The sequence below is a fragment of the Brachyistius frenatus genome, unplaced genomic scaffold (genome assembly GCF_029030835.1).
Source record: "Brachyistius frenatus isolate BFR_SWC_R1_liver_20210118 unplaced genomic scaffold, ASM2903083v1 Contig_30, whole genome shotgun sequence".
NCBI lineage: Eukaryota > Metazoa > Chordata > Actinopteri > Embiotocidae > Brachyistius > Brachyistius frenatus.
This window is the reverse complement of record NW_027210629.1, coordinates 1453118-1477500: the sequence shown is the minus strand read 5'-3', so window position 1 is coordinate 1477500 and position 24383 is coordinate 1453118. Positions and strand designations below refer to the sequence as shown.

Genomic DNA, 24383 nt, shown 5'->3' with positions numbered 1-24383 from the left:
CATGTGTCTGACAACATTGCAGTAGCGGTATACTGCTAAATAAGAGTTTTAAATGCAATTCTGACATACTTTTTTTTTTACTGTACTGTTTGCGACTTTATACTTCTACTTGGTTACATTCAGAGTGTAGAATTGCTCATAAAGTTGCACTAGTGACAATTTAATGATCTCTCAGATCAGCTGGGATCACATCAAAGTGTGTAATACATCTGTCAGTCCACTAGAGGATGCTGTGTCAGGGTCACATTTTTCCTTGTATAGACGTAAAAAGTACACCCATGTATGAGGGTTGAAGAAGGTCATCTGACAAACTCCAAATAGTGATAAACCTGAGTGAAGAGTTTGGTCTGTGGTTGGTTGGAATGATCAAATTTAGGACTTTCATCCAAGGGACAAGGGTTTGAGTGTGTGGGAAAGCTACGTGGGTTTCTTTCTGGTAAATTAAGTTGCTTATGTAACATAATGGGTAAATATTTACCTTATGTAGTGTTAAATAACTAAGATAATATACTTAACGTTACTCATGTAAAATCAATTATTTGAACCCAAACCAAGATCCTTTCTTAAACCGAACCAGATGGCTTTTGGTGCTTAAATTCAAGGCACCTTACTTTTCACGCCTTTTTACTTTCACGGCGAGCCAAAATGTGACACTGACATGATATTCTTTGGTGGACTCGGGTGTATTAACACTTTGGAGTAACACTGAGGTAAACAGTGCCACCTTAGCTCTCACACAGATTTCATGTTCTTCTGATAAAAGGTGGTGATGACAGATTAGTTGCCGCATGTCGATGACCTACAGTCGCCTAATTTATAATCAGTATTTTGTTGTTAACAACAACAACAAAAATACAGCAAAGTTTGTGCAAAGTTTAAGGCCATCACAGCATTAATAGCACAGAATATCATATAAAGTAACATTACTTTATACGTTTTTTGTCACATCATTTTTTTCTTTGCGGCCTTTTCGTAAACGTTCTGAGGCCAGTAACTGATTTACAGTCCAGCATGTTAATGCATCAGTAACCTTAATACCACAAAACAACACACAGTATATAATAATCTAACAGGAGCTATTCAGTATGTGCACTTTTATTGATAATAAGAAATCTACAAGTTTTGCACTGCTGTTTTGAGCGATTTAAGTGGCTTTTATTGCCCTCATCTATGGATGGTGAAAAATGTTCACAACAAATTTACTGAATAAATCTCCTGTGATTTGACATTGACATATTTTTATTGAGACTTCAAACAGACACATAAACAAATAAACCTTAATGCAATGTCAGCATAGTTACGTTGTAAGAGGGTAGCCAAGGTTAAGGTGTGTGGAAACAAACAGCAGAGCAACTGTGATATATGTGGCGTTTGAAAACAGCCTGAATGCTTCAGTAGGTTTAGGATAAAGTGTGTGTACAAATATAAGTTTTCTATATTTTTCACGTCTGTATGAGGCTCATACGTAACCCCTTTTTAGTGCGTGTATTCATTTTCAGTTACTTTCTGAACTATCTATTGAAAGTCTGGACTGACGTTTGACATGCCACTTGTTTTGATCATTGTTTAAAATTTCAACAAATAAAAACTGGACAAGAAAAACTGTCGGACAGAGCCTCGTCGATAAAGTCTGGATTTCAGACGCTGTTTAAGAATCCCACAAACATTTTATTTAAAGTGTAAGGAAACCTTAGTTGCCCTTCAGCAGGCAGATAATATGGAAAATATGACATCATTGTTTAGATGAATATTAGTAAAACCCCCACTAATCTGAACAGAATTACAGCCATACTGTATGTAGGATAAAAAGAAAGGCTCTACTCTGTGTCATGTCCCTTCAAGCTTTCCCCATTTTCATTACTCATAATAGATAAAAGAAAAAAAAAAAAAGGAGTTTCTGGACATTAAAAATCATCTGAAATATGTTCAGTTCCAAAAATATAAATCTTACAACACAAAATCCTCCTCACAGGGAAGACAAGGAAAATAAAACTAACACTGTTGTGGTATCATAATAAAAATGGTGGGTTGTAGTATATATGAACAAAGAGGCTGAACATTTATTGCTTTAGGTTCTCCCATAATCCACTGTGCCTTCATGGCAGCAAGCGATGCAGTTCACTTTCAATAAAGTCTGACATTGTGGCCGATGCGAACAACAAACTTTAGTTGCCTTTCAGACCGTCTACGTGATGTCATTTCAACCCAACTGCACACTGAATATAACTCAGAGGTATTTAGATAAAAGTGCCACAGTTAAGGCATACAGTATAAGAATAGATTATTTTATGGTTCTGCTCCTATTTTCTCATTTTAACCACATGCTACACTAACTTTCTGTCCTCTGTGCAGTTATTTGTCAACACCACATCCTTTCAATCCATGCTCATACACTTGGTCTCTCATTCAAACCCTTCCCTGACGTTTTACTTCACTTTCACAGCTGTCGTTCTCATTTCATGATGTGCTCGCGTTATCTTTACAACACAGCAGTGCCAGTCTGGCATAAATGTGTGTAAATCATATCAAATAAGTCAGAGAAACTCCTGCAAAATATGTATAACTAACAGCAAGAGGTTTATACTGACTTTAACACGATCAAATTGAGTGACTGAAATGCAGCTCAAACATCTTGTTTAAATATCCTTGATAAATGAAAAAAGGCCTGAAGTGATGAGAGGTTGTGGATATTCTGTTGTAATCTCATCTCTTGCTTGCTCATCGAATCCATTTGTGAAATAGTTTTGGGTTATTCACGATGATGATTTGTTCCTGCTGCGTTTAGTTTCCTTGTTCCACTCGTTTTCACCCTAAGTCGGACGTAGATGTCCAGCTCTGGTGAGTTTGATCAGGTGCAGCAGAAGAAGTTAGGGTTCTTCCTGGGAGTATCTAAAGATGGCAGCGACTCATGGCGACCCTTTCCCAGAAAGGTTGTCTGCTTTGTTACCTGCCTGTGAGATGGAAAAGAAAGAGAAAAATCCCTTTTACACTGTTCTCATGTGGTTGTTTGTTGTTATTTGTCCTCATCAATCATCTGATCTCATTTCAACTATAGTACCAGTGTCAAATGACTGAGGGCTTGCAATTATTCAAAAATGAAGCATGTGATTTCTTGTGGTTTCTTTTCCACATTAAGAAACTTCTTTTAACACGGGTTTGACCCGTTTCGTAGTTTTCCTTTGCAAAAGCCTTTTTTGCCTTTTACTTACACATACAAAAAGGTATGAAATGTCATAATTAAGAAAACAAAACAAACGCTCAACCATTATTCATTATTATACGCACAAACATGGTACCTTCAAATTTTAGCAGCGGTAACAGACCTTCCCCCTGGCAGACATTTTAACTTCTTATGGTAGGTAAACTTCCTAATGTGTAAACATCAACAATGTTCGATGATAGTGTCCAACTAAACCACACCAGTCAGCCTGCATATTCAACACTTGTCCCCCGGAATGGCCAAAACTAAATGGAATGCATTTATCAATAAATAAAAAGAGAAAGGCCTATTTAACTGATGGCAGAAAAGTAGAAAATCTGCCACATTAGTGTTTTCAATCTTGAACGAATGAAGGCAATTTGTTCAGAAAATTGACAAACTTTGAAAAGTTTGCTTCTTCGTTGCTTTTATACATTCAGCTGACTGAAGCAGCTATTTCTCACCTGGCCAGGTGCAGCACAGCCTCCAGGATGTTGGAGCCGTCTTTGGCACTAGTTTCACAGAACAGAGTGTTGTATGTCTGTTGGGCAAAGACAAGGGAAAACATTTTTGTTTACTTCCAGTCATAAACCTGCATGAAGCAACAAGTTAGGGTTTATGACTCTGATTTATATTTGGACTGAGCGAGGATAAGCAGGTGCATCATAATAGTCACCGTCACGTGGCAAATAAAATGTCCTTACAAGTACAGTAAAATGAAATCATTTTTTTTTTTTTTTTTTACCATGGCCAGTTTTTCCCCATAGCTGGTAGGAACACAGTTAACTGCATCTTGTCTGAGGTCACACTTATTACCCACAAGTATGATGGGAATATCATCGGGGGACACATCCTGCCAAGCAAAAGAAAATAAACTCATTATTCTGTTAAACATTAGAGAGGTGAGTACAGATTTAATTTGCTGAATAAAATTAAAAATCACAAATAAAATGAAGTACTAAAGGACCAGTGTGTAGAATTTAGTGGCATCTAGTGGTAAGATTTCAGATTGAAATTCCCCTCGCCTCTCCGTCCTCTTCACAGTGTGCAAAAGAATCTACGGTGGACACAAAACCTGAGCTACTGTAGAAACATGGCGGGGCAATATGGCACACTCCCCGAAAGAGGACCCTGCTCCCTATGTAGGCATAAAGGGCTCATTGTAAGACAACAAAAACACAACAATTCTTAGTTTCTGGTTATTAAATCCCAACAAAACTAAAATTATTATATAGATCCCTCTGAATCCTGCACGCTGGACCTTTCAAGATTCAAACTTTTGATTTGACATTAAGCACCATTATGTGGCCATAATGTAATATGTCAGAAAACACATGACTGAATGTTGAAACACATCAAGGCACAGACAAATAAAAACTCACTTACATATCTGCTGCATGTAAGAAAAGAGAAACAAGCACTTATTTTGACATTCAAATGCACTTTTTTCCTTGTAGCGGTGAGGGGATTTGATTGTTTTGGGCTTTTTCAACTATATTGTGCAGATGTCTTGAAATGTCTTGCTAGTCAATAATAGCGTGTCAGTCACTCTTTAGAAGAGGGGAGTACTGCATTACCTCAATCATGTCCACCCAGTCTCTAACATTAAGGAAGCTCTGCTCACAGGTGACGTCATACAGCAGCAACACACCGTCTGCCCGGCGGAAATAAGACTTTGCTATACTGCGAAACCTGAGAGGATGAGAAGAGATGGTGTCAAATTAAACATGGTTGAGTATTGTTTATTGTAATAAATACAGTATGTCCACTTACGCACCGTTGTGTGTAATGTAATAGTTTAGCACTCTTAAAAACACATCTATAAATAAATAGTTAAAAATAACAGATGTTGTTTTGAACTCTCTGTATTAGTACTACAGCTGCAACAACCAATCAATTAATCAATTAGTTGAGTGACAGAGAGTTAATAGGTTTTAGGAATTCATCAATTGGTTGGAGTCATTTAAAAAAAATAAAAACTGCTTCCATTTTCTGATTCCAGCTTCTTAAATGTTAACAAAGTTGGGTTCCTTTAGTCTTCTGTGATAAAAAATAAATAAAAATAAAAATATTTTTTGATTGTGGACTGCTGGTCGGGCCGAAACAATACATTTTAGGCAGTAGCTTGGGCTTTAGGAAATACTGGTCAACATTTGTAACTCTTTCCTGACATTTTAAAGACCAAAAAGATTAATCAAGAGAAAAATCAACAAATTAATCAATAGTGAAAATATCCATATTTGCAGCCCTAACTATTGTAATAATATTAATCAATGATAATAATCACACTTAAAAACACCCACCTCTCCTGTCCTGCAGTGTCCCATAGTTGAAGTAAAACGGGCTGTCCGTCCACAATAAGTGTCTTCATCTGGAAATCCACCCCTAAAAAAACACAGAGGTGACACAATCAAACATGTCAAACTACTGAGCTGGTAAAAATGGAAAAAGTACATGCCAATATGAAATAGTGGTAGTCCCGCTCAGATTAACAGAAGATCTATCTGTGACTTCATGCCACTGTGTCCAGAGATGAATCATTATTCAGTCAGCTGACACTTCCTCCAGGCATTTTTTTTTTAATGATTTCTAGTGGGATTAGTGTTACCTTCAACTTGACGAGTCACAGAGGAGACAACAATACATTAAAACGTTTGTAATGCTAACTACATAAATGTGAACAAAGAGCTGGTTTTGGTGTATCAGACTCACCCAGCGTGGCACCGGACTCCAGTTTGAATTCATTCTTGCAGAGGCGAAGCAGGAAGCTGGATTTTCCCACAGCAGCATCTCCAGCTAACACGATCCTGTAGGCCTTCTCGGATGTCATGTAGCCCAGATCAATGCTGTCCTCCTTCTGTAGAGGGTACAGAAAGAGTTTGACCAAGGGAAACAAAAGGGAGATATGAGTGCTACTTATATTAAGCATTGTTAACTTCAAATTGAATTGATTTTGTCTTCACTACTGACCCTTTTTACAGTGACTGCTTTTTTTATTGGTATCCGTCTTCATGATCAACTCGCTTTGAGGATGATTTGTAACTAAACAACTCTAAAGCCCCACTATCAACAATTAGAGATTGTAATATACACAATGAACTTGCTTTACTACGCAAAGAACACAGTGATGGTTTTGCTAATCTAACAATCCCTGAGGGCCCTTCTTGACCCATTTCCTTGACCATTGTCTCTATCACAGAGCACATCCCTCCCTCTTATCTCTCAGTGGATAACCTCCCCTCTCTCTTACCTTAACAATGAGGGCACTGAGGGCTTTTCTCTTTGTCGGAGCAGCAGGTGTGGTTGCACTAATTGGTTCAGACGGCTTCCAGTCCAAAACTGAGCTGCTGTCCGACCCGATTGCTGATTCAACGTCCTGCGTCCCTGCTGCCTGTGATGCAGACATACAGTGGCAGATAGTTCAACATGAAAGAAAAATAATTATCTCGTTAACATCAGGAAAACATTGCCACCTGTACAGTAACCGTAAACACGAGAAAACTGTTGAAAGCTAGACATTTGTATCCTGCTGCTCAAAACATCTCGCCTCTCAAATTTCGAATGCAACAATATTTTATGTTCCCGTCAGTATTGTCATACTGCTAAAAATATTTTTTAAATGTCTCCTTGACTTCAATATTTTACAACTGCTACATGTATTTACAGTATTTTGAATGAAGCGGAGTCTGAGCGTGTGTGACGCACACAAAATGTATGGTCACTTTTTATTTTGTTTAAGTTGTTTGAGTGTGAATTTGTTTTATATTGATTGTTTCTATAACGTTTGAAATGAACCGATAAAGAGCACTGCTCTAATACGAGCTTATTTAAAAGTCTGCCCTCACCTATGGCAAGTAGGCGGCAGTGCAGCGCTGTGGTTTTGCCTCACGCGACTGGACTGTGTGTGTGTTCGCCTCCTGCTGCCTCGCCTCATAGCTCGTGAGGACATTGAACAAGAAAGCCACACCTCTGCCTGTCTGATCATTTTATCCTGTTTATCCAGTGATGTGTGAAAATCCACAAAGCACCTTGCAGATAACTTCAAGCCGAGTGTTTACATATTACTTTAGTTAAAATGACTTTGTGTTGTGTTTTAGTCTAAGAGGGGTTGTATCGAGTCCGAGTGCTAGCTCAAACATAACAGGGTATTCTTGTGTGTCATTTTATCCTGTTTTTCTCAGCCTCTCCCTGGCGGAGAGACCTGTAACACGTGGTTACCATGCAAGACCATTGCTTCACAACTCTCCGACTCGTGGTGACCCACTAAAGAAACTATAAGTTGGAAGCTAATGACTCACTTGACAAACAAAACCTGGACCTGCAGTTGTAAAAATGACAATGTGGTGGACATTTGAGATTTTAAGTGCGATATCTGGTCAACTATTACCACGGATTTGCCATGAGATTTAGTACAGATATTAAAGGTAATCAGATGTTACGTCATAATGATTTCTGAATCCCCTGACTTTTCAATTTTATTGGGTCCATTAGTTCTTGACAAAACACCTGCAAAACTAAAAACCGTTCCCATCACCCTTAGTTGTACTTTTTAGTGGTAATTAGCAAATGTTGATGTGTTTTTTTTGTTTTGTTTTTGTTTGCATTAACTGCTTAACATCAGCACGTTATCATTATCTTTGACAGCATCTTGTCATCCTCACACAGCGTGGTTGCTGACTTGTGGTCTGGTTAAAATAAATGTATATTTCTACAAAACATGTGCACATGCAGGGCTGTCTATGTGCCTGATTCTCGTACTGCCTCACCTCAGTGTCAGACCTTTCTCCCATCATGCTATTATTATTGTCATCCTCCGCTTCTTTCCTCTCCCCTGTGTCTGCCTCTTCCTCGTCTTCTGGACCTTCGACCTCGTGCTCTGAGTCGTAGCCTCCATGTGAGCCTCTGAGTGTGGACAGACCGCTGTCCATGTAGACTTCAGGCAGGCTGTCCTCCTCGCACTCACTGCTGTGTCTGCGCTTCAGGCCCGGGTCACACATGGCCAAAGCCAGGGTGTCACAGCTGGGCCGGCGGCTATAAACGGGGAAATCGTCCAGATGCTGGGAGAACCTGAGGAGGCGTTTATGACATAAAAAAAAACAAAAAAAACATTGAAACGCTGTTTTTTTTTTTTTTTTTTTTTTTTCCAACGTCATCCTGTAACAAGTGAATATTTTTGCCCAGTTTGAAGAAATTCCCTTCAGGCCTTACTGAGATATCGCGTTCACAAGAACAGGACAGACGGTGACCCGAAAACATGACTTCGGCACAAAGGCATTAAAATGATTTCAGTTTATGTGCTCCTACATATATTAATGTCAATGAAGATACAGCATAATTTAATATTCTACATTACTATATAGCAGAAAGGATACAGAATTAATCATCATACATATCTAATCATTCCCTTTAAATGAGGACACTTGTCCCTCCTCTATTTCTGTCTATATTAAATGGGCTAATGAATATCCTGCTCTATCCCACGAAGACAAAGCCTTTGTCCTTAAGCACCACAGAATCATGTGGTTCAGCTTCTCTTCACTTGAACAGCACCTTGCATAAATATCTTACAGGACGTTAAACATTTATTTTACTGCTGTGTAAGTACACAGTTGAAAAAAATTCTCAATTCCAAGCAAAAACATCTTGAATGGATGCGTGTACTTGTACTGTGTACTTGTGTTTTACACTTGAAGGCTTGAACCTGAAAAACCAGGTTGGCAGAAAACCCCTGGAGCTGCTAACCAATTTGTCTTCCTATATTTACCGAATAACATTCTACTTTTGTGGATTGTGGAAGAGTGGCTATTGTACACTGGTGCAGATGATATACAGTGCATCCGGAAAGTATTTACAGCGCTTCACTTTTTCCACATTTTGTTATGTTACAGCCTTATTCCAAAATAGATTAAATTCATTTTTTTCCCTCAAAATTGTACACATCATACCCCATAATGACAAAGTGAAAAAAAATGTGTTTAGAATTTTTGCAAATCTATCAAAAATAAAGAATGAAAATATAACACGTACATAAGTATCCACAGCCTTTGATCAATTCTTTGTTGAAGCACCTTTGGCAGCAATTACAGCCTCAAGTCTTTTTGAGTATGATGCTACAAGCTTGGCACCTATTCTTGGGCAGTTTCTCCCATTCCTCTTTGCAGGACCTCTCAAGCTCCATCAGGTTGGATGGGGAGCGTCGGTGAACAGCCATTTTCAGATCTCTCCAGAGATGTTCAATCGGGTTCAAGTCTGGGCTCTGGCTGGGCCACTCAAGGACATTCACAGAGTCGTCCCGAAGCCACTCCTTTGTTATCTTGGCTGTGTGCTTCGGGTCGTTGTCCTGTTGGAAGATGAACCTTCGCCCCAGTCTGAGGTCCAGAGCGCTCTGGAGCAGGTTTTCATCAAGGATGTCTCTGTACATTGCTGCATTCATCTTTCCCTCCATCCTGACTAGTCTCCCAGTTCCTGCCACTGAAAAACATCCCTACAGCATGATGCTGCCACCACCATGCTTCACTGTAGAGATGGTATTGGCCAGGTGATGAGCGGTGCCTGGTTTCCTCCAGGCATGACGCTTGGCATTCAGGCCAAAGAGTTCAATGTTTGTTTCATCAGACCACAGAATTTAGTTTCTCATGGTCTGAGAGTCCTTCAGGTGCCTTTTGGTAAACTCCAGGTGGGCTGTCGTGAGACTTTTACTGAGGAGTGGCTTCCGTCTGGCCACTCTACCATACAGGCCTGCTTGGTGGAGTGCTGCAGAGATGGTTGTCCTTCTGGAAGGTTCTCCTCTCTTCACAGAGCAACGCTGGAGCTCTGTCAGAGTGACCATCAGGTTCTTGGTCACCTCCCTGACTGAGGCCCTTCTCCTCTGATCGCTCAGTTTGGCCGGGCGGCCAACTCTAAGAAGAGTCCTGGTGGTTCCAAACTTCTTCCATTTACGGATGATGGAGGCCACTGTGCTCATTGGGACCTTATATAGACAGGTGTGTGTCTTTCCAAATCATGTCCAATCAACTGAATTTACCACAGGTGGACTCTAATCAAGTTGTAGAAACATCTCAAGGATGATCAGGATGCACCTGAGCTAAATTTTGAGTGTCATGGCAAAGGCTGTGAATACTTATGTACATTTGATTTTTTGATTTTTAATGGATTTGCAAAAATTTCAAAATAACTTCTTTCACATTATCATTATGGGGTATTGTGTGTAGAATTTTGAGGGGAAAAAATGAATTTAATCTATTTTGGAATAATGATGTAACATAACAAAATGTGGAAAAAGTGAAGTGCTGTGAATACTTTCCAGATACACTGAATAGACATATAAATTGATACAATACACTTTGTAGGACGTACCTGTCCATTAATGCATATGGTGATGTGTGGCAGATGCTTTTACTTCTGTTTCTCGCCTTAATTTCTCCTGGTGACCCACCAGACTGTAACACACAACAAGTAAAAATAAATGTATTACTATTTGTGTCTGTATTGATTGTTTAATGGCTGCCTGACACAGAAAAAGGGTCGTATGGTGATTGTTTTGCTTGTAACATACAGTATTCAATTCAAAAATCATTTTAATTTAATATTTTTATAGTAAAAAAGTGTTTTTAAGGTCTGAATGATTGTTTAAGATCTGTTGTTGAAATGAATGTCTTTTTAAATGTGTATCTTTTAATAAGTTGCAGCATAACAGTATCAAGTTTATGTTGAGTTGAACCAAATGAATGAAATTACTTCACGCTCTTGTAATCTAGTAAGTGAAGGGTTAGAATTTGTTATTAACAGTGCCTCTTTACCCTTGTGATCCTTTCCAGAGAGGTCCTGAGTCCATCGTTGGTGTCGTGGAGCTTCCTGTTGGCTGTCCTGTCCACACACACACACACACACACAAATAAACGTAATGTTTAAGCTATTGAACATGTTTCTTATTTGTTACACTGTAGGTGTCCACTTAGTTCAGTAACATCAGTGTGATTGTCTGACTTACTGCAGAAATTCAATCTGACTCTCCAGGATGTCTCGCTCATCAGAGAAGTTTTTCATGAGCTCCTCGTCTCTGAAACAAAAATACAGCTGTTGAGTTTGAATGTAAATATGAAACTGAATGGACATGTCAATTAGGCCAATAAAACGGATTCTATAAAATAAAATATGAATTGTAAAACATGGATGCGTCACACAAATCTTCAACTCGACAAAAGAGAAGATCTTTCAATCACCACAGTTTAAAGGTGGATACCCAAGATTAGTGTCACGCATTCAGTATCTGACCAAATGTGAAATATGGTCATCAATCTCTCTTTCTGTTTCTGAGGATTGGTGTTGAATAATGGCTGGAAAACTGTTTTTAAAGAAAACTTTGATGTCGTAGTCAAGTTGACCTTTGAGATATAAAACGTCATCAGTTCATTATATTAGCCTATTAGACATTTGTGAAAAATTGCGGCATAATTAGCATATTAATTATTAAGTTATGGCCACAAAAATGTTTTGTGAGGTTGCAGTAACCTTTGACCACCATATTTTAAAAACTTAATTTTTTTGAGTCAAAGTAAACATTTGTCCAAAGTTTTAAGAAATTCCCTTAAGGCATTCCTGAGATGTTGGAGTCAACAGAATTGGATGGATGTAAAATCTGCAAACATAATTTCTCCAGAGACTGCTGTCACAGGTGCAGGGGCAGACAGGTTGAGTTGCTACATATGCAGTACCACTAAAACTTAAATTTGACAAACTTCAGCACATTTTTATTCTTATGCTGTACAAACATTAATCATTGAAGTGAAGTGAAAAAATAAACTCATTTTAACTCATCATCATCATAAACTCACCACATCAGAGTTCTGAACTCTTAATAAAAGTAAATATATCTGAGGACTCCTGGAAGTTGCCCGGTATCATTATATCATTTATTATTTAGTCATCTAATGTGTATAAATCTGCTTTGGTGATCCTGACATGTGCTGCATGTCTTAGAAGAGGGATCATTCCTCAGATGCTCTTCCGGAAATTTCTTTATCCTTTAAGTGTTTTGTGCGGAGTTTTTCTTTGTCTGAGTTGAGAATATAAAGACAGAGGATGTTGCACAGGTTGAAAGAAAAACAATGAAACTCCTCTATATTTCAGATAAGATTATCATAGTTTTGATAGAGTATGATACTGTCCCAGTACATTAACATGCAAACTGTCCTCCAAACTTTAAAACCTGACAACAGATAAGGTGTTACATTTTCATGTGTACTCCTTTTTCATTTCCAGCACAGCAGTGGCCTCACTTAGTTACTGAGAGACATGACATGTAATTTATGAGCGGCACAAGACACTTGGGAAACAACAGTGTCAATATGACCAGCTTGTCCAAGGAGGCGGGCATAATCCTGCCTGAAGCACTGTTGCTAAGTAACGCCAGTGAAAAAGTTATTGTGTGAGTGAAGTCACTCCAGGATATCCTGTTTCAACTGTGACAAAACAAAACAGGGGACCAAGCAGAGGAGGTGGAGCCTCCATGTCTGTGTCTGTCTCTGTCCCTCTGTGAGATTATTTCTCAGGGCTGGGGTGCGTTTAATAAAACGGTTGATGTCAGATTGATTTGCTTGATTCATCCAAAAACAATTTACTCTTTTCAATAAGTATAAAAATGTATGGATGGGAGTTGTTCTATGCATGATGGACAATAGAGTGCAAGTATTTGCTATACTCAACTTCATCTCCAAATGAGACGAGAGAAATGTGAAAAAAAAAAACCTGCTCTGCAACTTGTCATCACTAATAACTAATTTTAGGCTTTAGACTTTTAGAGCTACAGAGAAAGCGATGAGTATGTGTGTGTGTGGAGAGAGGGAGATGATGTGTGGAGTCTTTGTAACAATCTCTTCATTTTAATTGAAACAAATTAAATTAGGATCTCCTGATATATGACTAGCAGGGACATTGGACAGAAAATCTGACTGAAAGTACGACGCTGAGGCCTGTTAGACTTCGATGTGTTAGAAAGAGACAAAACAGACAACAAAAACAACTGAAACTCCCCTCAATGCAACATGAGTCAAGATAAATCCATTCAAATAAGTCAAAATTGAACTGAATGTCAGCATTATCTAACACATGAAGCACACCCTACATACGAGAAAACAAAACCACACCAGACAATAATCAATTCACCGTTCAGAGTTGATGCTTTGATCAGTTAGCTCTGTCTTCAATGAGTCCATCTCACTCTGCACACAGGCCACTTTTGTCTGAGACCTCATCAGGTCCTGTCTTAGCTTCTGGTTTTCCTGCACAGCAAAAAAAGAAGAATATGAGTGTGTGTGATAACCTTGACGCATATAAAATTTTGTGAAATGTCAGAAACATTATGAATGATTTAAAGTATATTTAGTCTCACCAGTGTTAGCTCATTGATCTTCTTCTTCAAAGCCGGACTTTCGTCTTTCACAGTGATGCTCTTGTACTTCTCTTCTATCTGATTGACACATTTATATAGGTCAAATGCAAGCGTCTGGCCGAGTGTAAGTAGGACTGTACAACAATGTGTGATTGTATTTTGTAAAACATTTTTTCTGAAAGACTTTCATCTGTGAATAAAATCATTCATGTGCATATACTGCCTGTTAACTACAAGCTGTTCTCTTCTACGAAAGTGGTCTCATGGTGCTGGCACGGTGTGACAAATACACCACTGAGCAGCATCTGACGCACAGTGTTGACGCGTGGTGCAGTGAAAATAAAGGTAAGTTAAACAATAGAAAAACTCACCATCTGCATCCTTTGGATCTTACACTGAAGCTCACACACTTCATTTTCATAGCTTCTACGCAATTCACTCAGCGCAGCCTCTGTTTGCTTCTTCTCCTACAAAAACACAGAAAAACATCAAAATATATTATTAGTTACATTATATAACAGTTTGTGATATTATTTAATCAAAGTGTGCATATTTGTGTATTTGCTTAATCCAAAGTTATGTCCCTTCTGTGAAACATTAATCTGTGCTTTTTTGAGGCAGATTTTGAACAGTCGATGGAGGGGCTGGAGAATCGATCAGTCCAGCAGCAACTGTTTATCTGCAGTTTCCAAAAATAAATCCAGAGGTGTCAGAGCCCGACTTTGTGCATTTACCTTACAGTGTGAGAGAATACAGGTGAGTGCCCTCTAATTTTGTGCGCTTTTCTTCGACAAAGCAAACAGCAGCTCCAGTCAAAGGACAACTCTTACATAAGTTTATACACACAAGCAGAGATAAGACAGAGTTTATGATCAACCCTGTGTAGGTTTTTTAAAAAAAACATAAGGCTAACGATATAATTAAATAAAGTGAAATTAATCTTATGATCTGATACTGTTCTGACATCATTTAATGTTATGGAAATTGTGCTAACTTTTGCCATAAAAGCTTATTAATTGCCGCAGCACAGCATTTAATGGGTCTCAACGGATATTGGGAAATATCTCCAGCTGTCATGAAACTCAAGATCCAGCAGCTTAGAATTCATGGAAAAAGATGTTAAGACAAAAAAAATATTTTACAAGAAGTCAAAACCTGCTGTTTCAGTATAAACTGTGTGTCAGCCTCTTTTCCTGAGTCCTTTGCAATTCTACCCCTAAATCTGTGTTCTCTTGTTGTGGCTGGGCTTGTTATTATTAAAGAATTGTTTGATTGTAATTATTTGAGCTATGATTAGGCTCATACTGAAATAATTGCATGAAATGATAATTAACAAGGCAATTACATCATTAATCACAATTGTTTGAATGACAATTAATTGTCAATTAAAGCCTAACCTGCTTTTCCTTCCAGGGAAAGACTCTCCTACCCACGACCTGATTATTACCTTCAACAACTCTGTGTTATCCCCGACTCTGACCGCTAGGAACCTCAGTGTTACACTCGACAGTCAACTCTCTTACTGCCAACATCACTGCAACAACACGCTCCTGTAGATACATGCTGCACAACATCAGGAGAATACATCCTCTTCTCACTCAGAAGGCGGCACAGGTTCTGGTCCAGGTTCTGGTCATCTCATGCCTAGACTATTGTAACTCCCTCCTGCCAGGTCTACCTGTTAGCGCCATCCGACCTCTGCAGCTCATCCAGAATGCCGCAGCTCGACTGGTCTTTAACCTCCTAAATTCACTCCCACTACCCGCTCCTCTGCTCCCTTCACTGGTTACCAGTAGCCGCCCGCATCTGTTTCAAAACATTGGTACTTGCGTACCGTGCTGCGAACAGATCGGGTCCAGTCTACATCCAGGACATGGTCAAACCCTACATCCCAGCCCGCTTCCTCCGCTCTGCTTCTACCAATCGGCTTGTTGCTCCCTCCCTGTGAGCTAAACACTCTACAAAATCACGACTGTTTGCTGTCCTGGCTCCTAAATGGTGGAATGAGCTCCCCACCGACATCAGGACAGCGGAAACTCTGTACATCTTCCGCCGCAAACTAAAAACACACCTCTTCAGACTTTACCTTGAATAGGTAGCACTTTAGTAGCACTTAAAATGGCACTTACTTATAGCACTTTGTAGTTGGCTTTCTTGAAGAAATTGTATTTTCTTGATTCTTGTTGTTCTGGGTTTTGTACCCTCACGGTTGTAAATGCACTTATTGTAAGTCGCTTTGGATAAAAGCGTCAGCTAAATGAAATGTAATGTAATGTCAATTTACATTTCATGATTGTGACAGCCTGAGTTGTGGCCCTTCATGAATTTGCAGGAATCAAAGAACTCATAGATAACGCAATTAAAAAGAGACTTTTAGGGTAAATAACTTAGTGATGAAATCTAGCTGATCCGCAGGTGTGTCTGAGTCTGGATCAGTATAGTGATACACGGCTGTGTGTGTTTGTTTGACATGAGGGAAGAGCCTAACAAACGCACCCTGCTTATCACAGAAATATCATAGCAACTAACTTTGAATTTTACAAACAAGATCACAAAGACGTGTTTATGTGTCCATTTGAATATGGTAGGGGGTCTTCATGTGTTTGTGTGGGTAGGTCTGAGTTCATCCCACCTGCTCCCTTGTTCTTCTCTCAGCAACATGAATGCGTTGGTCCATCTCTTCCTCCATCTCACTGAGCTGCATTGTTGCTTGGTCCTGTGCTCTGCAAGAGAGGAACAGCATCATCTCACTATACTCCAGAAACCTTCATCCATCCATTATCGACTGGATGCTGGCTTATTCCATGCATGGTCACAAGCAGCTAACTTAATATCATTTAATTTACCTGACCTGCATATTCTGCATGAGAAACATTTGAGCATAATACAATTTGTGTTTTGCTTTTCCTGACATCTAGAGCAAGAAAAATACATTTTAATTCTTTAAAACTGACTTCAAAACTGTAAAATGCCACAAGGACAAACAAGCTATTGTATCTAAATCCTCCATGGCGTTAACTTTATCCACAAGACATTGTCAAGACAATGAAAAAAAATCAACTGGCAGATTAGATTATGCAAACATTGTACATCATATGTAATGACTTATTGTATTATGGGGCTATGCCGTGTTACATTGCTTTAACACATTCTCATGTTGATGCAGACCCATTATCATCACTAGAAACCTCATCCTTGTGTACGCATAATAAATCAAATGTCAATAATTTCCCACAAATCATGCCTGTGATTTACTAAGAACAGTAGATTTACTGCCTCGCGGTTGTATGCCACTGTCAACAGTTTACGACCATATCTGTCCATACTCAGAATATATGTGGGGAAGACTGTGAGGGAATTTCGCCAATAAAGTGGATTCTGATTTAATACAAAGTTGCAGCCATGACGGTAGACATTGCATCAAATATGGATGTTGCTGCAAATATACAAACTCTAAAACATACATATACAATATACAATCATCACAGTTTCAAAGTGGCCACCCAAGATTAGTGTCAACAATTCATTATCTGATCAAATGTGAAGTATGGTCACAATTTCCCCTTTTGTTCCTGAGTTATGGAGTTGAATCATGGCAGGAAAACTGTTTTTCCCAGAACATTTTGATTTCAGAGTGAAATTGATCTTTGACCTTTTAGGTTTAAAATGTCATCACGTCATCATTTTATTCTATGAAACAGTTGTGAAAAATGTTGTCATAATTAATGACCTTTGACCTTCAGACCACCAAACTCACATCAGTTCCACATTGAGTTTAAGTTAACATTTGTATCAAAGAAGAAAATTCCCTGAAGGTGTTCCTGAGATATCTGTGTCACAGACAGATGGACACTCAGAAAATATAATGTGTCCCATCACAGCTGCTGAAGAAGACTCACTAATTACTACTTGAACATCGAGGCCCGTATTATCCAAAAATATCCACAATATTGATAAACTTAGATGAAAGCCTTCCTCATTCATTATCACTGACGGATTAAATGTTTGTGTATAACACGTGTGTGTGTGTGTGTGTTTTAACGTGTGCAGGCTTCTTACCGTTTAATGGCGAGTGCCAGGTTCTCCATCTCTGAGTTCTGCTGTTTGATCTCTTTGGTGAAGTTTCGGACAACTTTCTCAAACTGAGGAATGAGTCTGGGCTCAGTCAGACTGATGTTCTGGTACAGCGTTGAAGCTTGTTCATGCCTGCAAAAAAAAAAAAATCAGGACATCTGATGTCAGCTCCATTTTCATTGTTGTTTTGTATTGTTTGCTGATGTGTTTACAGCCATGGTTTTGCTTACAAAAGTTTCAAACTGAATTTAAGCATTATGGCTCTGTTTCGTCCAAAAACCTGACATTAACTGCAGTCAAAAATGTTCAAATTTATTTAGGTTCCACTGTTGATGGCAGGTGGAGAACAGACAACACATGAAATACTTAAAGATGCCATGAAACTGGATTTCTAAGTTATATGATACTATGAAAATATATATATATATATACTATGTGCTACTTAAACCATTGCAATTTCTGAGGCAGTGTGTTTTTGTTTTAATTTAATTGCTTGACTGATATTCAGTGGCAAGCAAAAAAGTATAACAGAAAAATAAGAGCTCGTACAGCTTGAATTACACTAATATTACAGACAAAAATAAAGTATGCTTTCAGTCGAGAGTGGTCTGACAGGTTGACAAATTGCGCTCCCTTATTCTGAGTGCCCAAAGAAAAGAAAGACGCTCCTTATTGAGGAGATTCATGATGTCGTGACAAAGAATTGAAGAAGCTTATTAACATTAACTTGTTGTTTGAAGTTATACATTTTGTTTCTAGGAACAGTACATCATCTAAGTTGTTATCAGAAGAGATCATTCACTCAAACAATCAACAGTTATCAGCCCTCCATGATATTATTGGGCTAATGATTATTATTGTTGTTGCTGTAATAAACTTTTTGCTGCTGCTTCTGGTTTTAAGTGGAAGACAATATGCTTTTTACAGTAAGACACTTAATTGTAGTCTATCAACAAGTTGATGGTTTAGTCAAATACAGCCAATTTTAAAATTAGGCCTTGTAGCTCCGGTTCTAATTCCCCAAAGAGGATTTTAAACACCCCCCTCCCCCCCCCCAAAAAAAAAAAAAAAAAAAACAACAGGTACTTTTGTTGCGTCTCACTTTGGTTGCCAGTAAATATCACCTAGTTTGTTTCCATATATCTGTGACAAGAAATGCTGATCCCAAAGGGATGTCAATTTACCTTAATATCTGCATCATACAGTCATGAGGTGTCCTGCGTCACAGCATGATGGTACATTGTGTAAGTGGGTCATATAAGTGTACAGTGTGTGTGTTTGCCTTCTGATGAGGCGAACTGGCTGTAATCCTGTGCATATACACACTGCTGCATGTTTGTCAATAGCTCACAGTGACACACGGCTCACTGCAGAGTCATACAGTGTCACATCCAAAGAGATCATGACAGAAACGCACACACACAAGCACAAACAATCCAGCGTCAGACCTGCAAAGGTAAGATATATACACACATAAACAGAAGCCGTTGCTAGGAAGTAGTTCTTATGATCCAAAGGTGCTGAAAACACAGATTTGCAACCTGCATTTATGACACACATCTCTCTCAAATTTGTAAGCTGTCTTTTCTGTTCATAGAGAACAAACACAGAAAGAGGGAAATTCAAATTTTGTTCTCTGAAATGGTTGTTTGAATTCTAACTATCTTTAAAAGTATGCTGCGCACAAAATAAATCCACAAACATTCACTTTAGAACGTTATAAACAAATGCCTAAAGTTGTTATACGTCATTTTGTGCAGAGGGACCATCTGATAGTTCAGACTGATCTCTTATTATTTTAGTCAAAGTATCAGTCAGCTGGGAGGTTGAATATAGTAAAACAAAATGCACAACTCATTACATCAGTCTCAATCATGACAAACTAATGAACAGGAATATAACTGATTTTTTGCAGTTGGTCTCTTCTATGAAACTGAACACAAAATATTCCTTCATCGTGGCTTATTTTGCAAAATGTTATCCCTCAGCTGACTAATGTAACAGTGACTGAAGATAAGTCCCTGCATTTAGCAAACGGCACCGCTGTGACAATCAATGTCCTAATGCCACCGCAGAGCAGCGAAAGGACGAGTCCCATGCCAGTCCTGAGGCCACACACACGAAACAGACAGAAACAATACATGTATAAATACACAAATACAGATACACAACAGGCCAGATGGGACTGAGTACCAGCTGATATTTTTTATACTACTGCAATTCAGGTTTTGGTGATGATACAAAAAAACTGGAACAAAGACCAGAAAATGTTCTCCAAAAAAGGCAAACTTTTGAAATGTTAAATGTTGTCTAAACACAAACAGCTGTGCAAGTAAATCAGGAACGATCCAGTCAAAGACTAAGAGGTTGTCGAGGGTTTTCGGAGGGTTAAAGTTTTTGATACTGATGCCAATGACAAATTTCGGTCGAACCAGTCAAAGGTCAGGCCAGTCAAATGTTATATCAGTATTAAAATAAAGTTGAATACATTATGTTAGATGAAATGTAAAAAAAAAAAATCAGAAAGGAATGGTTTGTGTTTGACTTTTAATGTTATCATCAGTAAATTATGATCGGTTAGTTGAATTAGAAATGGTCAAGTCTTCATCAGTCTACCAGACTCATAGCAGACAACAAACTGTATTCCTGAGTTATACTTACTCTGTTTATGTAGATGGTAGGGGTGCAACATCATATTGTTCACATTAATATGAAAATTATGATATGAAAATTTCATGACAGAATAATGGCACTATTTCATCTTATTGATGTAATGACATCACATTGTCATGCCGCTTAATAGTATGACATGCATTACATGCGTAACCTACCCACAACAACAGGCATTGCTGAAAGCGGCTCCATGTTGGAGCAGTTAGTTCCAAACATTGGAGAAGCTTCAGTTGTGTTACAAAAGATCAGATATACAACAAACCACAATCCTATGTTACCAAGCGGTAATCAATCGTGAAATAATCCTTTGGTTTGTAAACTGAAGCCTTGAGTTCAGTATTTCTGACCTCAACATCTTTATTTTTTTGGGAGTCGGAAGTGACCATATTTGGACGAGTTAGGGGAAAGTGAGCGGTGGATCTGACTTGATCTGTCTGGGAACCTGAGGACATTACGCCTGCCCACCTACAGCAGAAACCCGACTGCACCACAGTCCTGCCAATCAAACAAACGCCCCCAAACATACTGCTTTTTGAGGCATAATATCTAATTAATGACAGGATTATTTTTAGATGGACTACCAGAGAGAAAATGAGAAGGAGTGGCTTTAGCAAATGTCATCATAATAATTTCTGGAATTTGTTTTATTGACTTTGTATTTCATTTGAGAAATACAGGGTTGCCTCAATAGAGGGTCTATTGAGCCAAAGCCTTTTTTTTTTTTTTTTTAGCAAGCCCCTAGTGGTCCTTGGTGATATTGCAGTTATAGGCACTTCCATGCGGGCCTCATCCACTTTTAGATAGTCTATATTTTTTACTGAATATTTGAAGGAAAACTGTTAAGTTTATGCTGACATATACACTTATTTAGTTGTAATTATGTTTTTAAAATGAATAAAAACATATTTTTTCATATCGCTAAAAACATTGTTATTGCAGAAACACCTTGAAAGATTGTGATATTATTTTAGGGCCATATTGCCCAGCCCTAGGAGTTATATAGTTATAACATAGGTCTTATTTTCACAAAGATGCAGAAGGCAAACGTTCATGCTCAACAGAGAAAACACAAAGTGATGATAATCTGAGGAACTTAAAACTCACGTTTACATATTTAAAGAGAATCAAATCCCTTAAAAAACCCGAGAGAGAAAACTGTGGAAGATAGTGTATGTTGAACAGTGCAAGAAATTGTTCTTGGGAAAAGTTTGCAATTCCCAACAAGTCTCAGTTTTACAAAGGAATCAGGATCATGTTTTCTAAATGGTCTCCTGGTTGGAGCTGGAATCACAAAGAAAGCAATGAGTGCAGTTTTGTGAGAGAAACACAATGAAGCAGCATTAGTCACACTCCAATACAGAGCAGAGTGTTGATAAGTAGAAACTGGTATCCATTAAAAATCTAAAGACGTGACACTGACACTACAGTACTGAATAACTGTGTTACCATAGTTACATGTGTAAACTGTCAGTGTCTCATTTAGTTTCTCATAGTTTTAGTTCAATTTAGGACGGCTTCACTAATACTCTACTGTATAGAAACATGTGACAAATGGTATTTTCTGTGGTGAAGCTGCTGACATTCTGGCCATAGGAACCCAAAGAAAGAGGCCACTGACCTGCAGCTGGGACTGAAAACTTCAACATTCTCATCTATTGAGTTTCAGTAGCTTCATGGTGTGATCTGATTCTGAGACTGTGGTTAAAAACCAATAAAATTTGTTCCTGAAGTTTTTGCTTCCCATGGGAAACGTTTAGAGTTATAAAGACACTGTTTAGTGCACTGAGCACCAATTTGGTAATTTTGAATGTATCTTGAATTTCTCCAAACATCTTCATTATTGATATTGGAAAGATATTTTGATTTGAACCATTTGACCTAGCTCTAAAATTTAGGCTCACTGTAACATCCTTGAGACCTTCTCAATAGTTTTTAACTGAAGTGGAAATATCAATCAATGTGAAATGCTTTTCCATAAAATATACTGCAAAAACAAAATGCCACTCAGCTGGTTTAATGTAATGAATGACGTTACACCATTCAGTCAGCGCAGTTGTTATAAAGGGTGTAGCCTAGTTTCTCTGCGTAGATCTACTTTTGTGATGACAAATACTGTAGTTCATAGGGGCACAATTTTAAAATGATATCTCTCCCACCGAGAAAATCACTAAATAAAAAGATTCTGATGCTTTTTCACAATAATTTCTAAAGATGTTGAATTAATGGATGAATAACATTGTATACAGATTCTGGATGGAACATGTCAGTAAAAAAGCAAAGTCCAGGGAAACTGAGCAAAATTTGTCACACAAACTAAGACAACTGATGAAATTATTGTGGAAAGACATGTTTATCACCGGCTAATTATTCTCTTCATGTATAAACTCTGGGAAAATGGTGGAACTTCCCAGAAACTCCTTGCTTTGACAAACAAACCATCCTTAGGAAGCTATAAGATACGATGTGGCTATGTACTGCATTTTTTAACCAATTTATATCATTTACTAAATATAGTTGCCAATTCATTTCCCAGCAGTTGACTAATTAATAACATTGAACAGTCATTTAACATGTTTTGATTTTTGATTACTTAAATATCTACCTTTTCACACATCAGCTTGTATTTTATCAGCTGTGTGACAGATCTAGGCTACAGTGGATCTCATCTTCAGATACTGTATACAGGGAAATGACACGTATTTCGCATCTGGCACATTTATAAAAAAATAAAACATACACTCACACCTCTTGCATAACAACACATTTTGTGTGGGAGATTCTGAAATATGTTCTACTCTACCTTTCTCACAGTAAACTATTTCTGTGTATTTGCCTTTTATTTTAGAGACTGGTAAAATTGTATTTGTGAGTTTCCCTGTGAAGACAATACGGTCTCTCTCATCTTTACGCACACTGTTGGACACGTTCATATCACCTGAAAAGTTCCATATTTTAAATATGTCCACCTCTGCACCATCTCCCACACTAACCAGCGGGCAGCTGTGAGCTCTCACCTGGGGATGAACTTGGCCTGATCGCCCAGTCTCTCTTCGAAGTTCTCCCAGGCGGCGGACACGTCTCCCCCGTCCGACTCCATGTACTCGGCGTAGCGTTCGTGAAATCCGCTGATGAACTCTTGCAGGGTGACGGTTCCGTCGTTGTCGACGTCCAGCCGGCTAAATATCCGGTCTGCCTCAGCCGCTGACACCTGCAGCTCCGCGCAGATGGTTAGAAACTCGTTCCTCTCGATCTCCCCGGAGTTGTCTACGTCGTAGGTGTGAAAGAGGGTGCGCAGCCGTTCCTGCTCCTTTGCGCTCATACCATTATTGGGGGGATGTGGCTGGCTGGAAACGAGAGGGCGTTTCAGTAAATTCGGGTGAGTACCGTGGTGAGAAAACCCAGAAATACTCCAGAAGTGCGACTGTTTTTTTCTCCTGACACCAACAAACCGAAAAGCATATCATTCCCAATTTCCAGACATACATTTCGACAGCTGTTGTGCGTTTTAATCGAGTTCCACATTAAGGTATTTAGAGGAAAAATAAATCAAACGTTGAAACTTTATCTCCCTCGTTGTCTTCACCAAATAATGTCCAGGTGTGTTGCAGCCAAAAGCAACCTGGACTGAAACGCTGCTGTGTCTAACTCAGGTAAGTCTACCTGGAAGTGTTTGAGTGTGTGTGTATGTGTGTCTTCACTCCTCTCTCTCTCTCTCTCTCTCTCTCTTCCTAACAATAGAGGTCTGGGCTTCAGTCCAAATGAAAGAGGTTCTACTGTGGCGAACAGACTGAATAAACTATATGAATTGAGCAATCAAACAGCCTGATTTTTTTTCCTCAAAATGAATTGCATATCTGAATTGCATGGATGCACATTGAGAACACACATTGTACTCCATGTGATTTGCACTTCCTGGAAAACTTTCTAAAATTACTTTAGTTTTGGTTTTAATGAAGCATTTACTTTCTCAAAGGGTTTCTCTTTATCACCTTACATGGAGCTTAAGTGACAAAGAAAATCTATATGAACACAGAATTTTGTTTAAAC

At 38.6% G+C, this 24383-nt stretch overlaps 1 protein-coding gene across 1 annotated transcript; it reads right to left on the bottom strand.

Moving 5' to 3' along the window:
• Nucleotides 1-1221: 1221 nt before the first annotated feature.
• rasef (RAS and EF-hand domain containing) lies at nt 1222-23655 on the bottom strand. The gene is made up of 17 exons (XM_069699472.1): nt 23351-23655; nt 17649-17795; nt 16222-16312; nt 13961-14056; nt 13590-13667; nt 13364-13479; nt 11190-11258; nt 10999-11065; nt 10556-10638; nt 7966-8266; nt 6450-6590; nt 5912-6056; nt 5503-5584; nt 4777-4891; nt 3945-4052; nt 3664-3740; nt 1222-2951 (listed from the first exon to the last, which is right to left on the bottom strand). The coding sequence occupies exons 1-17, from the start codon at nt 23653-23655 to the stop codon at nt 2849-2851; spliced, it is 2124 nt and encodes a 707-aa protein (XP_069555573.1). The 3' UTR covers nt 1222-2848.
• Between the last annotated feature and the right edge of the window lie 728 nt (nt 23656-24383).